The sequence below is a fragment of the Chelonoidis abingdonii genome, chromosome 2 (assembly GCF_003597395.2).
Source record: "Chelonoidis abingdonii isolate Lonesome George chromosome 2, CheloAbing_2.0, whole genome shotgun sequence".
NCBI lineage: Eukaryota > Metazoa > Chordata > Testudines > Testudinidae > Chelonoidis > Chelonoidis abingdonii.
Window position 1 is genome coordinate 141,335,581 of NC_133770.1, and position 13,674 is coordinate 141,349,254.

At 44.8% G+C, this 13,674-nt stretch overlaps 1 protein-coding gene across 1 annotated transcript in view; it reads right to left on the bottom strand.

Annotated features, from left to right (window-relative positions):
- The window catches only part of MARCHF11 (membrane associated ring-CH-type finger 11), a 58,249-nt gene extending 49,498 nt beyond the window's left edge, over window positions 1-8,751 (bottom strand). Inside the window, 4 exon segments of the mRNA XM_032789727.2 lie at window positions 6,850-7,005; window positions 8,393-8,623; window positions 8,625-8,685; window positions 8,687-8,751. Of these exon segments, the coding sequence (XP_032645618.2) occupies window positions 6,850-7,005; window positions 8,393-8,623; window positions 8,625-8,685; window positions 8,687-8,751 (513 nt within the window).
- Window positions 8,752-13,674: the final 4,923 nt, after the last annotated feature.

The following is a 13,674-nucleotide window of genomic DNA, read 5'->3' on the forward strand; positions in this document are numbered from 1 at the left end:
TCTGGGTCTTGGAGGGGTCCCCCAAGGAAAGGTTTGGGGAACCCGAGGGGGCCGAAACCCTGGAAAACTTCGGCTGGTGGCAGCGAGATAAGATCCAAGCTGGGTATAAGCTTGGGGAGGTTCACAGTAAGCACCCAGATTTTGTACGCTAAAGTCCAGATTTGGGATAGAGTTTACCACAGTCTGCACTGCAATTGGGAGATGTGACTGCAGAATGTGTAGACATACTTGAGCTAGCTAGATTAAATAGCAGTGATGCCATAGCAGCATGGGTGGCAGCCACTCAAGTATGTACCCAGGATCCTAAGAAAGTGGGATTAGCCCAGGCAGCCACCTGTGCCGCTGTGGCCTCACTGCTATTGTTATGTGAGCTAACTTTGAACTCACAAGATCAAATCTACTAAGGTGCATCTAAAAGTGGTGCAGCCATATCTGCTGATTGCAGCTTAGACACACTTAAAGAGTGCTATCAATTTAACTAATCAAAATGATTGAGAGGTGACTGTTCACAATGTATAGGTATCGTGTGGAGAAAATGCTGGGTACTCCATAGGTTCATAGGGAAAGGCATAAAAGAACCAATGGATGGAAGCTGAAACCAGACAAAGCCAAATTAGACACAAATTTGAACAGTGAGGGTGATTACCCATTGGAACAAACTATCAAGAGAAGTCATGGAGTCTCCATCTTTTGATGTCTTCAAATAAAGATTGGATGCCTTTTTGGAAGATATGCTTTAGACAAACACATGCTGTGCTTTTAGTCAGACACAAGCTAGTGGACTCCCCGCAACAGGGCCAGCTCCAGGCCCCAGCGTGCCAAGCGCATGCTTGGGGCGGCATGCCGCGGGGGGTGCTCTGCCAGTTGCCGTGAGGTTGGCAGGTGGCTCCGGTGACCTCCCACCGGAGGGAGGTCACCGGAGCCACAGGACCAGCGGACCCTCCGCAGGGACGCCTGCGGCAGGTCCACCGGAGCCGCGGGACTGGCGAGCGGCAGAGCGCCCCCCGCAGCATGCCGCCATGCTTGGGGCAGTGAAATGGCTAGGGCTGGCCCTGCCCCTCAACCATTGTGTTGAACATAAAACAGCCAAACTGGGTCAGACCAAAGGTCTATCAAGCCCAGTATCCTGTCTTCCGACAGTGGCCAATGCCAGGTGTCCCAAAGGAAATGAATAGAGCAGGTAATCATAAAGTGATCATGCACTTAGCTATCCATATGAGATGATGTGGTGAGGGCCACAAAGATGTCCTGGCTCCACTTGCCCCAGTGATCCCATGACATCTCTTGATCTCCCTCATGACCTTTCATCCCCTCCCTTACTCTTCTCCTTAATTTCTTACTCTCCTCTGGCTCTCTCCTCTCACAACACAAGCATGTTTAGACTTTTTCATCTTAAAAACACCCTAACCTTGACCCATTTGCCTCTTCAACTACTGTCCCTTCTCCCTTTCATCTCTAAGATCACTGAGCATACTGTTTACAGTTACTGCCTAGAGTTCCTCTTCTTCAATTTCAGTTTAGACCCAGTCATGCTGGAACTAGGGGTGCTGGGGATGATGATGCTGCACCCCTGGCTTGCTTGAAGTAGTAATAACAAACACCAAATATGTGTTTCCATCAGTAGCACCCCTTACCTCTCCAATCTTGCATCTGCCCATTGCACTCCACTCCCTGGCTCTCTACAAAGTCTCTGACTTATTCCTAACCAAAGTTCAGAATCAGTACTCTATTCTCCTCCTCCTTGTCCTGTCAGCCCTTTTCAACACTGTCAACCATATTCTTATTTAAATCTTGCCCACCTTTGGCTTCCATGTTTGTTCTTTTTCCATGTTCTCCTTCTACCTATTTAATCTCTTCTTCTGCCTGTCCTTTAGAGAATTCCGTGCCCTCCAATTTTTTTGTGAGGGGTTCCATAGGACTCTGTCCTAGGTCTCCTACTGCTCTCCCTCTACAGTTTATCTCTGGTAATTTCATCTGCAGACATAAATTCAACTACCATCACTATGCTGACCACTCACAATCTACTTTCTACTCCAGATGTATTGTCTTCTATCTGAACTAAAATGTTGGTATGTCTCCCTGACATCACCTCATGGATGTCTAATCATCATCTCAAGATCAACATGGCTAAACAGAGTAGTTAATCTCTCTCTAGCAATCTCTCTCTCTCTTCTTCCCCCGCCATCTCCACCAACCTCCTTTGAATATCACCATCATCCTGCCTGTCACTCAGGCAACATCTTCAACTCAGATCTATCTTTATGACCTCACATTCAGGCTATGTCTAAAATATCTTGCTAGTTCTTTCTGTATAACATTTAAGATGTTTTCTTCAACTTAACATTAAATCAGCTTCTAAATTAATTCACTACTAGGACTCCTCTTTCTTAAAAACTAACAAATTACAGTGTTAACTGACTAATATTTCTTGCATTTCCATCCACAAATGATGATGATTCTATGATCATATATAACAGTTTAAAATATAAAACATTTTTTAAAAAGTAGCCTATTATTCTCTTTTATAGCCCCAAAGCAACATACGAACTAGGGGAAGATAGGCATTACTCCATCTAATTGCCTGCGGGGCCCAATCCAGTACGTATGCTCGGGGCTTGCCTATCAGATCAGGTCCCTATAAAGAAGCTTACACAAAATACAAGGGAGGAGATCCTCCCTCATAATGTTTAGCCCAGTAGTTAGGGTATTCACCTGACATGTGGGAACTGCCCAGTTCAAGTTTCCTCTCTACCTGAGTGGGAAGAAAGGATTTAAACTGTTACCCACATCTTCTCAGTTAGGTGCTCTAGCCTCTGCGCTATGGGGTATTCTAATGTGGGGCTCTCTTAATCTCTCCTACTGAAGCTGTTTCACTCTGGATAATTTTAAAAAAGTCATTGGAGCAGGAGGACTAGATTCTGGGTCTCCCACATGCATGCTATAACCACCAGGCTACAGAGTCATTCTCATACATTTATCCACATCCCGGGTCACTGGATAAAAATGAAAGAATCATTGGACCAGAGACAAAGCAAGTATCAGAATTGGGACAAATTCTTCCTTGCTGTAAAAAGGAGCAATTCCACTGACTTTAACATTTACTATTAGTGTTATGCTTGTTTACATCTGGCTCACTGAAAGGACAGGATACTGGGGGAAAATGCACAACTTGCATCTCTCCAATTAATTTGTAATCTACATCTCCCACTGCCAGCAAATCAGTTGGCTAATCTTAAAAGTAAATATGAATTTTCTCAGTTTGTAATTATGCTTTCGTGCCTAATCCTGTCAACATGTTGCATATTTTCAGGAGTGGGCCCCTTGATGGTAGTTAGCTGGCATATGGTTAGATGTGCACCATGACAAAATATACTGAAAAAGCGGTTACCAACATAAACGTTCCCTGAATCTACTGCCTCCATAGAGGCCCACTTTGAGATTACATGTCATGCAGCAACAGAAACCATACAAAGCAGTTGGATGCTAGGCGAAATGTTCACATTGCTGGCTATTCCAACATTCTGGAACTAAGGGTTACAAAAAACCCAACTCCTAATTTTTCCTCTCTAATTCTGGGCACATCCTGTAAATCTCTGAAGTAGAAGGGGAAAGGGAGGACTGGTGTGGTTCTGTAGAGGCAATACATTTGAGAACAAAAGTTATGTGGGTAAAAAAACCATCTTTCTCTTTCATGACACTATCTACCCAGTTCCCATCTGTGAGAGATTAGATCAGGGGTCGGCAACCTTTCAGAACTGGTGTGCTGAATCTTCATTTATTCATTCTAATTTAAGGTTTCACATGCCACTAATACATTTTAATGTTTTTAGAAAGTCTCTTTCTATAAGCCTATAATATATAACTAAACTATTGTTGTATGTAAAGTAAATAAGTCTTTTAAAAGATTTAAAAAGTTTCATTTAAAATTAAATTAAAATGAAGAGCTCCCCAGACTGGTGGCCAGGACCTGGGCAGCGTGAATGCCACTGAAAATCAGCTCGCGTGCCGCCTTCGGCACCCGTGCCATAGGTTGCCTACCCCTGTTCTAGCTCTTTGGTAAAAGGACATTGGCTCCTGGTTGTACAGGAGCTTCAAGGATGTTTAGCCTGTCTGAAAGATGGCATATGATACACTTGAATCATCCCTGGACTGAAATGAATTGGATCTTAGCTTTTCACCAAAAGCCACAAATTACCTTAAAGGGCTTTTTCCTGTCAAGAGAATGACCAGTCTTTTCCTTTTTCATATGGCTGATGTAAATGTAAGAGCAACAACTATAATTTTACATTTAGATTGTTAAGCCAGATAATTGCATCTGAAATAGCAGAGTATTGCTGTGTGATGCCTCCTTCCGATTTGTGAATCGAGCATTGAGTTGTTATATTTTCCATAGTCTGTTCTTGGTGACCACAGTCACACACTGGAGAGTCTTTAATTTTCCATTTCTGCAGTAAGTATCTGCATCTGCCATTGGTTGTGTGAATATGGGTTAGGATTGCCCAGGAGCCCCTCTTAACAACACAAGTGTGGAACCAAACTTAAATGGACTATAAGGCTTAGTAAAATCCTGGTTTAAAAAAACTTGCCTGATTTTAATGAAAGTCCAAGAGCAGCATAGTCTAGAATTTGAGATGTGATGTTAGGACTACTATATAATTGTGAATATTTGCACAAGGAGGATCTGCTATCAAAAACTGTAGTTCTGAAACTCTTCTGATAGGTACTATAGCCACAGGTGAAGGAAACTTCACTGATTGATGCAAGAAGAAACAGGTACTAAGCACAAAGGGAGCTTTCATAAACCGTATGAGAACCAAGAGTTTAGCCATATTACTATGTAAGTCATAATATGAAAATAAATTGTCATAGAATCTTTAAAATAACCATTTTCTAAAGGATTAAAGAGACTGAACTCATTTGCACAAACAAAGGGAAGACCAAGTAACTTTTGGTTGTATTGCAGGCCAAACCTGACCATACCAAGGACAAAAAAAACCAGTATAATAATTGAAGAGACAAAACACTGGAATTCTCTCATTAGGCTTTCCAAATTTTTAAACTGTTTTCACTTAGACATCAACCTTTGTAGCAATTGTTCATCAAAAGGTTATTACATAATCTCTGGTGAGCAAATTAGTATCCTCATTGAAACTGAGGTACTTTCTGGGCTTCTGCTTTCCAGATATATGGATGTATGTATCCTAAGCTTTTTACCTTTCAGAATGTGTAGCAATCCATAGCTTCCCCATAATAGCATAATTTCTAAGACAAAAGGCCACAGAACAATATGCCTTCCTCCCATGTTGGTCCTTTCAGAGACTATCAACACAATCAGTGAATCCAAGTGGCATATTGTCTGTCTGGTAAAAGGAAACAGATTCCTGTTCTCTGAAAGAATAGAGTTGACGATGGTGGTGATAGGTCTAATATCCAGCAGGAACACAGCTTGGGAAACCGCATCATGTGTTGTGCAACTAAGCTGGTAAATGTGCCCCAGAAATTGTAGTACCAGAAGAATACCCACTAGAATCCATGCCTTTATCCTCTGGACCCTTCCTCAAATTCATGTTCCTGTGGGTTTAAGGAGAGGCAAAGCCAGGCCCCCCAACACCCTTTAGATCTGAAGTAGGGAGAAGTTTGGGAGAATTCCTTCTGTAGAACCTGAAAGAATAGGCCTGAAGACACAGCAATTTGTGAAGACACCTAGTATATGGACAAAGGATCAGAATGCCTTCAACTTAAGGAGGCCCTTTCACCTTCAGACTCCTAGGATCTGACAGAATTTAAGCACCTTGGATCCATGGAAAGCCCATCACCCTCAGACTTGTAGGATCAAGGAAATGATCTGAGTGCCTTGGATCTGAGGAGGTTCGATCAATCCTGGACTCATGGGATCCAACAAATTATACAAATATCTTAGTTTGGACTCAGGCACACGGCACTCCAATTTATAGGGCTCACAGTGCTTTTAACCATTCTGTCAGTGCAAAGGGGCCATTAAGCTGGCCTAAGTAAGAGTTTTCTCAGGAGGGCGGGCTCTGTGCTATTCTACTTTGAAGCTCCTTGGTGTGGTCATAAAAAAGAAGGCTTGGCCAAAGTGGTACTGCATGCTTTAACTTCTGGAACAGTTACTGGGGGGGCTGCTGCATTTATATACTCTTACGCAGCTGTAGGTCGTAGCAGGGGTTGAAGGGCCCACAGCTGACTGCAGGACTGGGAAAGTGTAAAAGCAGCATCAAGTTACCTTTTGTCCCTCACCTCAATCTTTCAGAACTTGGCTAAGCACCAAAATAGGACCCAAAGTAAAAGATTGACTTAGATCCAAGGACGTCTTATCACTTTTGATTCCATAGTGGTAGGCCATACATGGAACCAATCTTTGAGTCTTTACCATATCCAGAGAATTAATGCATATTACTGGATGACTGTTTAACCCTAACACTTCCTGCCTGTTGTTCAAGAAGATGCTTCCAAGGTGCAACCTGAGTCCTTAGAGGACGTGGCTGCTCTGCTTATAGGCAAGGGATCCAAATAGCTCTTGTTGGGATAGAGACAAGAACTTCTTCTGTAAGTAGTCTTAGGCCAGAAGAGCCTCCCCCTACCAAATGACTGGATCCTACTCTGGTGTGTACTCTTCCCCAATGACTGGGCACTTTGAAATGGGGTCCTGTGCCTCACAGCAGGGCATGCAATCTCACAGAGGTGATCTGTTGAGACAATGTCAAGGAGGAGAATAAATCAATATTTTATTAATTAAATCTGCCTGTGTGCCATAAATTAACATTTGCAAGGCTCTGAAATATAGAAACTAAGTAACGTTTTTGGTCTTTAAGTATGTAAAAATGTTACCTGGCAAGGTTTTTTCATTTTAATTGCTATAACATGGTATCTGTAACAGCAGAGCTCACAGGTCCATGACCCTCTTTCACTGATCCACTTTAAGAGACACAATTGATGTGTGTACCGTACTGACCCATCACATCGGCAAGGATTTAACAATTCACCCTGAAACAAGACAAAAATAAATGTCAGAGGGATTTATTTTGTTTGCTTATACAATATTTCATGTTCTCTGTTCTGGAACAATGAATTTGTCTTAGTCCCTATCCTACACGTTTATATTTTTGGCTAAAATAAAACTCAAAAGTTAGAGCTCTTTTAAAGATATCATTATCTCCAACTTAAATATTCTACCACATTACAATCAACAGATAACTCACTGCATGTGCAATTATTATGCTAATGGTCACATTATGATCTCTTTTGAGTAACTTTAGATGGATGGTTAGATGTATTTTCTCTGCAGTAATTCTTAATCATGGATAAGAAAGCAATGTATGACATCACAGTGAACTGAATGCTTACAGTAGCATTTGTACTGTTAAGATTCCTGACTGTCAGCAATTACACCATAAAAATTCTCTGCAAAATGAACACTTAAAAAAAATCTAAATATGTCTTTTCCATTAGAATTACATCCTGTAACAAATACATGGATGACTGTGTGCTTAGTTGAAGCTTTCTTATTTCTGTGATGCTACTTCACAAATGTAATAGGCTACCTCTCATACTAACAACTGCCCTCACCTATGTTCTAAAATAAAGCACAAAGCCAGTAGACTCATATATTAAACTCTAACTGGATACTACAAATAATAGCATTGGGGTTTTTTTTCTATTTTCTTGCTTTTTAAGAGAAAATAAACCAAATCCCCCTGTTTATGTCATAATGGCCCAGAGAGGGATCTGGCTGACTAAGCTGACAGCTATAGAGTAAAATACTAGTGGAAGTGTCCGGCTCCGATATTGTGATAATGACCAATCATGAAATCTTTCCCTAGGTTTTCTTCATAAAACTATTGGGAAACTAGTAATGGTTGATTAAAATGTAGAAGACAAGAAGCTTGGAGAATGGGATTTTGCTCTTGAAGTCTTTGAGGGGAGAGGCTGCATCCTAAGCAAACAGACTAATAATTTCCCTGCCTTTCCAGATTTGCAGCGGAGGCTGGCGAAGCTCTTCACAGAGGCTTGTCGCAGCCCCTTGCTCTTGTCCCCATTGTACAAGCCCGCGATTGCATTTGCCCCCAGCTATCGCTGAGCTGAGTTACGAGCCAACCCAGGGCGGCCTCACGAAACAGAGCCTGCTGGACTCGGCCACTCCGGGGCTGGTTTTCCTGCTACTGGCGGCGCAAGTCGAAGCGCTGGGTCCGGCTCCGAGCCCTGTCCAGGGTGCTGACCGCGGCGCGCCGGGACCTGCAGCCTCCAGCAGCCTGCCACGGCCCACGTGCGCCAGAGAGAGGCCGGCGGCTGAGGGGGCTGCGTGTCTAGCCGGCCAGGCTGGGTCCGCCCGCCTGTCCGTCCCTCCCGGGGCGCCTGTCCGGCCGGCTCTCACCTGCTCGGCGCCCTGGAAGCAGATCTTGCAGATGGGGCCGGCGCCGCCGGGGTTGCTGTCGCTGCCGCTGTCGCTGCCGCACACGGAGCGGGTCTCGGGTTTGTCGCCGCCCGCGGCCCCCGCCTGCCCCCGGGCTCTCTCCGAGCCGCCGCTTCTCCCCTCGGAGGGGCCCGGTGGGGTCCCGCCGGAGCCGCTGCTCGCCCCGCCCGGGGGGTCGTCGGCCGCCGGCTTTCTCCTGGGGCTGCAGCCGCCGCAGCCCCGCGCTCTCCTCCGCGACCGGCAGCTCCAGGGGCGGCGGCGGCGGGGTCTCGCTGCGGCTCCCCGGGGCCGGCGATGCTGCTCACCCCGCCGCAGCTCATCCCCCCGCCGCCCCGGGACACCCGCTGGCCCGAGCTGGACCCGGGGGCGGGGACTCCTCTCTGCGCCCTCGGAGCAGCCGGGAAGGTGACCAGGGCGGAAGCGGCGGGTCTGGGACGGGGGGAGGGGGCGGGTCCCGCTGTCAGGGCGGCTCGCGCCGCTCCGGCTGTAGACGCAAACAGCCGCCTCCGAACGGAGAGCGCGAGAGACCGTTACACGGCGCGAGCCGGGCGGGGCAGCGAGCGCGAGACAGTCACTGCAACCGCCACGCGGCACAGACACCGAGACGCCTCCCCCCGCCCCCGCCCTCACTGCCGGGGGTTGTCACCCCGGTGCCCCTCCTGCACCGGGGCACTGTCACCACCGCGCTGCAGGGACACAATCAACTCCCCCCCCCCCCACGCACCAGTCAGGGCAGCCACCTCTGAGGTCCATCTGGCACGATCCTGAACCCACACGACTGGACCGCTGGCGGGGAGCACTGGGTTGCCTCAGCCGCGGGACAATCCTGGGGAAACCTGGACTAGTGGCAGCCCTACCCCTTTGCACACACCTACGCACATACACCCCTACCACACACACCAAGGACACTGTCACCTCCCCCCATTGGAAAAATGTTCATATTCAAACATTCCCTTCCAACACCATCACCTTCCATGCACACAAGTCACCTGCCCCCTTCCACACAGTGATCTTCCCCTATGGCCCCAGTCACCTTCCCACCAGCATGTCACTTGTCTTTTGCAACAGTCTGTCACTTCCCCACCTAATACACAAACAGCTGCTCCCCCTTTCCAACACAACTCACCTTCCTTCCCTGGACAATCACCTGTTCCCTTTAAAATTCCTCACACATACATGCCTGCCCCCTTCAAAAATTATCATCTCCCCCCTACAAATCATCCATTGCAACACCATTACCTCTCTCTCGTAAATAATCAGCTCCCTTCCAACACTATCCATCTTTCCCAAGCAGATAGAAAACAGTCCTCCTTCCCCCATCCCCCCAGCACTGTCCCACGATAGACACAGTCACTTGCCCCCTTCCAACACAGTCATCTTCACCGCATGGACACAGTCAATCACCATTGCACACACTTACATATTCCCTGTCTTGAACACCATCACCCTCCAGCACACCTCCCCTCCATCCCCAGACACTGCAACACCTATGAACTGTTTCTCACATACCTTTGCCACCTTAAACTATGCCACCACAACACACACCACCTCTCATGAGACTGCCACACCCCAATGCAGGATTTATCCTTTGTACATAAAGACCACAGTATTATACAGCTATTGCCACAAAACACTTCACTAACATTTGCATTCTGAAGCATTTTGGGCTGTTACCGGGGACTTACAAAAAAAATAGGAGCAGGATATGGGTAAGCGATATCTATTCAGATTTATCTGTTAACAAACAAATGTCCTTGAGCCTTGATATTTACTACTGCCTGCAGTTTCCTTTTCTGCTCTACATATACACTGGAGGGACTGGAAAATGCCCATCCTCTTCCCCAGGAGACACAGAGCGAGTTGTGTTAGTCATAAATTCATATTTAAAACTGAAACCAGGTGTCTTGCTAAACCATATACTCTCTCTACCTCAAAGAGAGAGAGTCAAGCAGTCACTCAATCAATGAATAGACTTCACATATTTTGCTACATTCCAGTACTTTGCTGTCTTTTAGAGGCATCTTACCTACCTGAACTACTGGCTGTATATGACAGAATTGGCCTTGCTTGATAGCTCTGCTTCAGAGACTAATACCCCCTATACCCACACCCTTCCTGGGAAAGAAAATGGGGGAAAAAATTGTGTGTCCACGCACCTTCAAAATGAAGAGTCGACAGTACATGTTTCATCTCTTTCCTCCTTCCCCCATTCTCTCTTTGGTTTAAGATTATATTGCATGTTCTTTCTCGCTCCCCTTTATTAAAAACAAATATACAGTTACATTCTGTACAATATAATATTACTACAGCTTTTGGGATGACCTGAGATGAGAGGAATGGGATGCAATCAACAGAAAACTGCTGCTTATGTTTGAGAGAGTAAGAGTGAGTGTGCATCAAAGAGGTACATTTTGAAAAAGAGTATGGGACAAGCAAGATTTTCTAGATAAGTGTTGCTGGTGCTCCTTGGAGAATGGGGGTGGCATAGTTGGCAAGAGGACTCCCATCCTCTTAGACCAGTGGTTCATTTCTTTTATCAGCGTGGCCTGCAGGGATTGTGTTTGTAAAATAGTAGTCCATGTGTTCTTTTCCTGATGTCCATTTTCCAAAAAGGCATGCTGTTACAAGTTTATAAAATATGCTTGAAAATATTTTTATCTTCTGACAAGCATAAAAAAATACCTGTACAAATACCCATTCTGGTTAAAATACGTATGTTCAGAAAGTACTTTATAATAAAAAAAAAATCTTTAAATCCCATATATTTACAACTTCATAAACTTTTACCAGATCTCATAAAGTATCGGAGAAATTCTATATGTAAAAACAATGGATTTTTCATCTCATAATAAAGGAACAAAAGGACTTGACAAGGAAGGGAAAAGGAAATCAAAGGGCAACTATCTAGCCAGACAGGTTCTTTCACTTCTCAGCATTTAATAAGAAATAAATGACAGATGAGAAAACCTAAATTTTGCTCTAGGGACTCTGATAGGGTTTACAAAATCTGAAGGTACTGCTGTGAGCCAAATTAGCCCTGCCCACACCATCTGTAGTGGATGTTAGACAGGAAGGGTAGGACTCAAAAGAGGAGAATGCAGTCAGTAGGAGGCTGGTTAGCAAGCAGTGAAGAGGAACAGCTTCCTTTGGGGAGAAAAGGTGGGTAGGAGTCCAATGTTGAGTAGGATTGCTGCCTGTTTAAGCCCCTCTAAAGGAATGGTAGACCTTGATAGGGGACTATTTAGATGTACACAAGCTTTGCTCGTGGTCTTAAGTCAAGCTGTAGCAAATAATGTCCTGACAGGAAGGGGATGGAAAGCTAAACCAAGAGGGTGAATGGATGAATGACCTCAGAAAGGCTGATAATTAAGACCAGCTGGGGCAAAGGCTCCCCTACTTAGAGTATGTGGGGAGTGTTTTTTTTCTTTGGTTGTTGTTGTTTTTGCCTGTTAGTTTGGGCTGGGATTGAATTTTTGTGGTGACCTAATGGATGGCTGAGCCACATAAACCACAAGAGCAGGTAGGAAATACTTGTTCGGTAAACTGAGGCAGAGGGCCTGCAGCACTACGCTTTGCCACAAGGAGAGGCACTGAGGTGGCAACCTGTGGACAGAGCTATCTCAGCTACATAGAGTAGGCAGCTGCATCACTACTAGTGCTCCTCAAGTACATAGATTCATAGACTCTAGGACTGGAAGGGACTCGAGAGGTCATCGAGTCCAGTCCCCTGCCCTCATGGCAGGACCAAATGCTGTCTAGACCATCCCTGATAGACATTTATCTAACCTGCTCTTAAATATCTCCAGAGATGGAGATTCCACAACCTCCCTAGCAAATTATTCAAGTTAACTACCCTACAGAGAACTTTTCCTAAGTCCAACCTAAACTCCCTCTGCAGTTTAAGCCCATTGCTTCTTGTTCTATCATTAGCGGCTAAGTGAACAAGTTTTCTCCCTCCTCCTGATACATCCTTTAGATACCTAAAAACGCTATCAGTCCCCAGTCTTCTCTTTTTCCAAACTAAATAAACCCAATTCTTTCAGCCTTCCTTCATAGCTGTCTCAACCTTAATACATGTTGCTCTCTCTCTGACCCTCTCCAATTCCCTCACAATCTTTTCTTGAAAAATGCGGTGCCCAGAAACTGGACACAATACTCCAGTGAGGCCTAACCAGCACAGAGTAGAGCGGAAAAGACTTCTCCGTCTTGTTTACAACACACCTGTTAATGCATCCCAGAATTCACTTCTTTTTAACAACAGCATCACACGTTGACTCAATTAGCTTGTGGTCCACTATGACCCTAGATCTCTTTCGTCATACTCCTCCTAGACAGTCTCCCAGTCTGTAATGTGTGAAACTGATGTTCCTTCTAATGGAGCACTTGCATGTTCTTATGGACTTCATCCGGTACTCAGAACATTCTCCAATTTGTCCAGATCATTTTGAATTTTGACCCTGTCCTCCAAAGCAGTTGCAATCCCTCCCAATTTGGTATCGTCCGCAAACTTAATAAGCCTACTTTCTATGCCAACATCTAAGTCGTTGATGAAGATATTGAACAGAGCCAGTCCCAAAACAGACCCCTGTGGAATCCCACTTGTTACACCTTTCCAGCAGGATTGGGAGCCATTAATAACCACTCTCTGAGTACGGTTATCCAGCCAGTTATGCACCCACCTTATAGTAGCCCCATCTAAATTGTATTTGCCTAGTTTATTGATAAGGATATCATGTGAGACCGTATCAAATGCCTTACTAAAGTCTAGGTATACCACATCCACCACTTCTCCCTTATCCACAAGGCTCGTTATCCTATCAAAGAAAGCTATCAGATTGGTTTGACACTTCTCTAGTATTAACATCTTAATCTAATTCAAAGCATTCAAGGCATTTTCTAAAAAAGAAACCCAGTCTGTGGGCTGTTAGTCACTATGATTTCAAAGGAAGCTAACCTCCTAGACATTTTTGAAAATCCCACTAGGCACCTCTCTACACCTTTAAAAATCTGGTTCTGTGGGCCAAATCATGTAGTCTTTACTTAGGTTTTAATTCAGTCATTACTCATCCAAAAAATAACTCATCTCAGTCATTAGTTTGTTGACTTAAATAGGATTTTTTGAGTAAAATATGAATTAAGACTTCAGAATTTGTGTACTGAGCAGAAGTGTCCTCTACAACTGATGCCTCCTTTATCTGGAAAATGATTGAATGGCTCATATAAAAAGATACAGAAAGAGAGGG